General features: G+C 46.1%; 2 protein-coding genes across 3 annotated transcripts in view; one reads left to right on the top strand and one right to left on the bottom strand.

The window, feature by feature from the left end:
• The window catches only part of Gpatch11 (G-patch domain containing 11), a 13059-nt gene extending 11814 nt beyond the window's left edge, over positions 1-1245 (bottom strand). The window contains exon 1 of one of the 2 annotated variants that reach the window (XM_004627614.2): positions 1206-1245. The gene's annotated coding sequence lies outside the window, so the exon portion shown is untranslated. The other variant, XM_023711293.1, reaches the window with a different exon arrangement.
• A 193-nt stretch (positions 1246-1438) lies between these two features.
• Positions 1439-2973, top strand: part of Heatr5b (HEAT repeat containing 5B) — a 114541-nt gene continuing 113006 nt past the window's right edge. Inside the window, exons 1-2 of the mRNA XM_004627718.2 lie at positions 1439-1575; positions 2358-2505. Of these exons, the coding sequence (XP_004627775.1) occupies positions 2380-2505 (126 nt within the window). The 5' untranslated portion in view covers positions 1439-1575; positions 2358-2379. The remainder of the gene's footprint in view (positions 1576-2357; positions 2506-2973) is intronic.

The raw sequence follows: 2973 nt of genomic DNA, 5'->3' as shown, positions 1-2973 counted from the left end.
AAAAAAATAAAATCAGTAGAAGCTCTCAGCCTCCTGAGAGTCCTCTTTGTCTCTAACCTAACTGCATCCTTCTTCAGTTAGCCATTGTTATGTCTTCTATGGCCGTCATTTTCTTCCTTATCTTTATTGTTTCATTTTCCATTACGCTACCTTAAACAGTTTCATCCAACCTATTTAAAATTATTAGTTTAAAATGTGTATAAGTTTGTACAGTATTTTTTATAATTCAACCAGATTCTTCTTGTGTAGCAACAGTAGTTTTACACAGAATGATCAGCACTACCCAGTTTATGAGCAACTCAAGAAAGGAGTTTCACTTTCTATTTGGAGAAATTAAGACTCAGGGCTAAATAACTTGCTCCTGGCCACAAAGAATACAAGTGTCTGTGGTCTCAGGACTAAAAACACACTTGCATTATTATTTGCAGATTCAACTCAGGGTGTCGGGTGCGCTACCCAAGCGATCTGCCACTGAGCTACACTCTTGCCCACAATTAGATTTTTTTTCTTTTAAAGGATCCACTTTGTTCTAGATCACGAGGCAGAGCTGAGAGAGGGTTACAGATTCTTTTTAAAGCTCCTTCCCTCCTGGAACAATATATCCTAGCATTATCCACTCCTATAAGACATAAGTATAAAATATACAAGGGGATAATCCTGGCAGACACGATGGGACTGGATCATCACTTGGATTGGTAGCGACAGAAGTGGATTCTGGGTATACAGTATTTTAAAGTGGATTAGACAGGTATTGACTGACTGTAGACAGCATGTGAAAAAAATTTTTTCTATGGTATATTGTCTTTGGTGTTACAGCCCAGATGACACAGTATACACACTAATGTAGTACAAGATTATAGTTAATTTCTCGGTCGGAAAACTATACATGCTTTTTTTTTTTTTTTCAAAGAGGTGGCCGGGTGTGGTAGCACAGTGCTGTTTCGTACACATTCCGCGTCACGACACAGGCAAGGGTGGACATGGACTAAGTACTGTAACGGGATATACAGTAGAAAAGTGTCAAGAAATACCTCCTTCCCACACACTACCCTAAGATGCCGCCGGTCCCTTCCCTCGAGCGTTCCTCCCGGCTGCAAGCACCCCACAAACGCGACCACCTAAGGACGGGAACGCGGCTGATGCTGTGATGGATGGTCACAACCAAGGTACCTTTCACCATTCTTCACCTTATTTGCGGGCCTTACCTGACAGAGGTGCTTTGCCCGATCCAGGTCCCGAGGCAGCACGCTGCGCATGCGCAAAGCGCTGCGCTCCTCTCCCTGCCCGGCGTTTCGCTTTGCCGACTCAATTGAAAACTTGCGGTAGGCGGGGCGAGGAGGACGTGGCCACTGCGCTTGCGCAGGATCCGAGTCTCGCGCACGCGTTCTCCCTACACTTCCCGGCGCGAGACTGTGGGAGGCGGGGCATCCGGGTCCCTGGGGGCGGCTGTGTCCGCCTCCGGAGCTCAGCTGGTCGGGTCTTGTCTGAATAGGAGGTGAGGCAGTCCTCTTCCCCGCTACGGAGTGCAGTTTGACACATTCACACGCGTCCGTCCTCCCGGAGGAGTTCACACAGGTGGGGAGTAAATTCGAGTTCGTAATGAACATTTCTCCCCTCCCCCCGGCCTGGGTTCGGTCCCTGTCCGCCGCCTCAAGGGGTTGATGATCCGGAGAGCCCGGCGACGTGGGGCTGACAGCTTGAGGAGGCTTGCGGCCGCGTCTTACACCTTCCACCCCTTCGCCCGGCCCGGCCTACCCGTGCGGTCCTCCGAGCATCCGGGCCGACCAAGTCCCCGCGCGCGCGAGGCCGCAGTCAGCTGCATCCTCGACCGCGGCTGTTGCCCGGCACGACCGGACGGTGGGGACCTCGTCGCGCCCGCCTCGTCCCGCGAGGAAACCACCTGGGGGGCCTGCAGTGTGGGCTCTTTATGCTGCGCCAGGTTGTAGCCGAGAAGGGTGAGGAAGCCGCCGTACGTACCCGGCGGTGGAGGGGGTGGGGTGCGGAGAATGGGTGGAGGCTCGCGAAGGGCTTGACTTTAATGTTTGGTGTTTCATATATACGTTTGGTTAATGACCTCGTCATTTTTTTTGCTGGATGTATTTTTGGAAGTATCGTGCCGTTTTTGAGTATTTTTCTTTTCGCTGCGTTATTCATTCTTTCTCACCAAGCATGCTTTTGTTTTTATGTGCACCTTGGTCCTTTCAAAGTTGATTCTCAGCTTGTGCTGCAAAGAAGTGTTTTTATTTTCCCTGAGTGAAATGAAAAAAGCTATATTTTTCCTTTCTTAGTAGTTATTAAGCTTGGCTTTTAACATTTAAACGACCTTACACATATTTTTTTTAATCTGTTAATTTAAGGTGTGAATTAAAAACTTCAGTAATGGAATTAGCGCACAGTTTATTGCTAAATGAAGAAGCTTTGGCCCAAATCACTGAAGCAAAGAGACCAGTTTTTATCTTTGAATGGTTGCGATTTCTTGATAAAGTTTTGGTTGCTGCCAACAAGGTATGGTATTGCTGTTTTTCCAATTGGGTTGATCTAAAGAGATTTAAAAGACACATGTTCAGAAAAGGTTAATGGGTAATTCGGGAGCTTGACAGTATTACACTAATGTAAACTTGTAGTTTCTCTTTTTTGTATTCTGTGCCAAAACCCAAATTTCGTGTAAATTTGTCTTATTGCCTACTTGTTTCTTCCAAGACAGCTCGGTGTTACTGCAGAAAAACGTTAGTGTGCAACCAGAATCATTTTTAGCAACTGCAAGGTCTTGGTGCTTGGTCTGGGTCTAGGTCTGGCAAGCCTAATATCACCTGTCTTTCTGTAGAGTTAATAGCAGGCATTTACTTTTTATCTTTTATTCTTCCTACATAGTCTCTTTAATTAAAGTTCATTGTCTTGCTTGTGGTTTTTTCCTTTTTATTATCTTTAAAATTACTTACCTTAAATGACTGGTCTTTTTTTGGTAAAATTTAA

Source organism: Octodon degus, unplaced genomic scaffold, assembly GCF_000260255.1.
Source record: "Octodon degus isolate 3935 unplaced genomic scaffold, OctDeg1.0 scaffold00020, whole genome shotgun sequence".
NCBI lineage: Eukaryota > Metazoa > Chordata > Mammalia > Rodentia > Octodontidae > Octodon > Octodon degus.
This window is presented reverse-complemented; position numbering and strand designations above follow the sequence as displayed.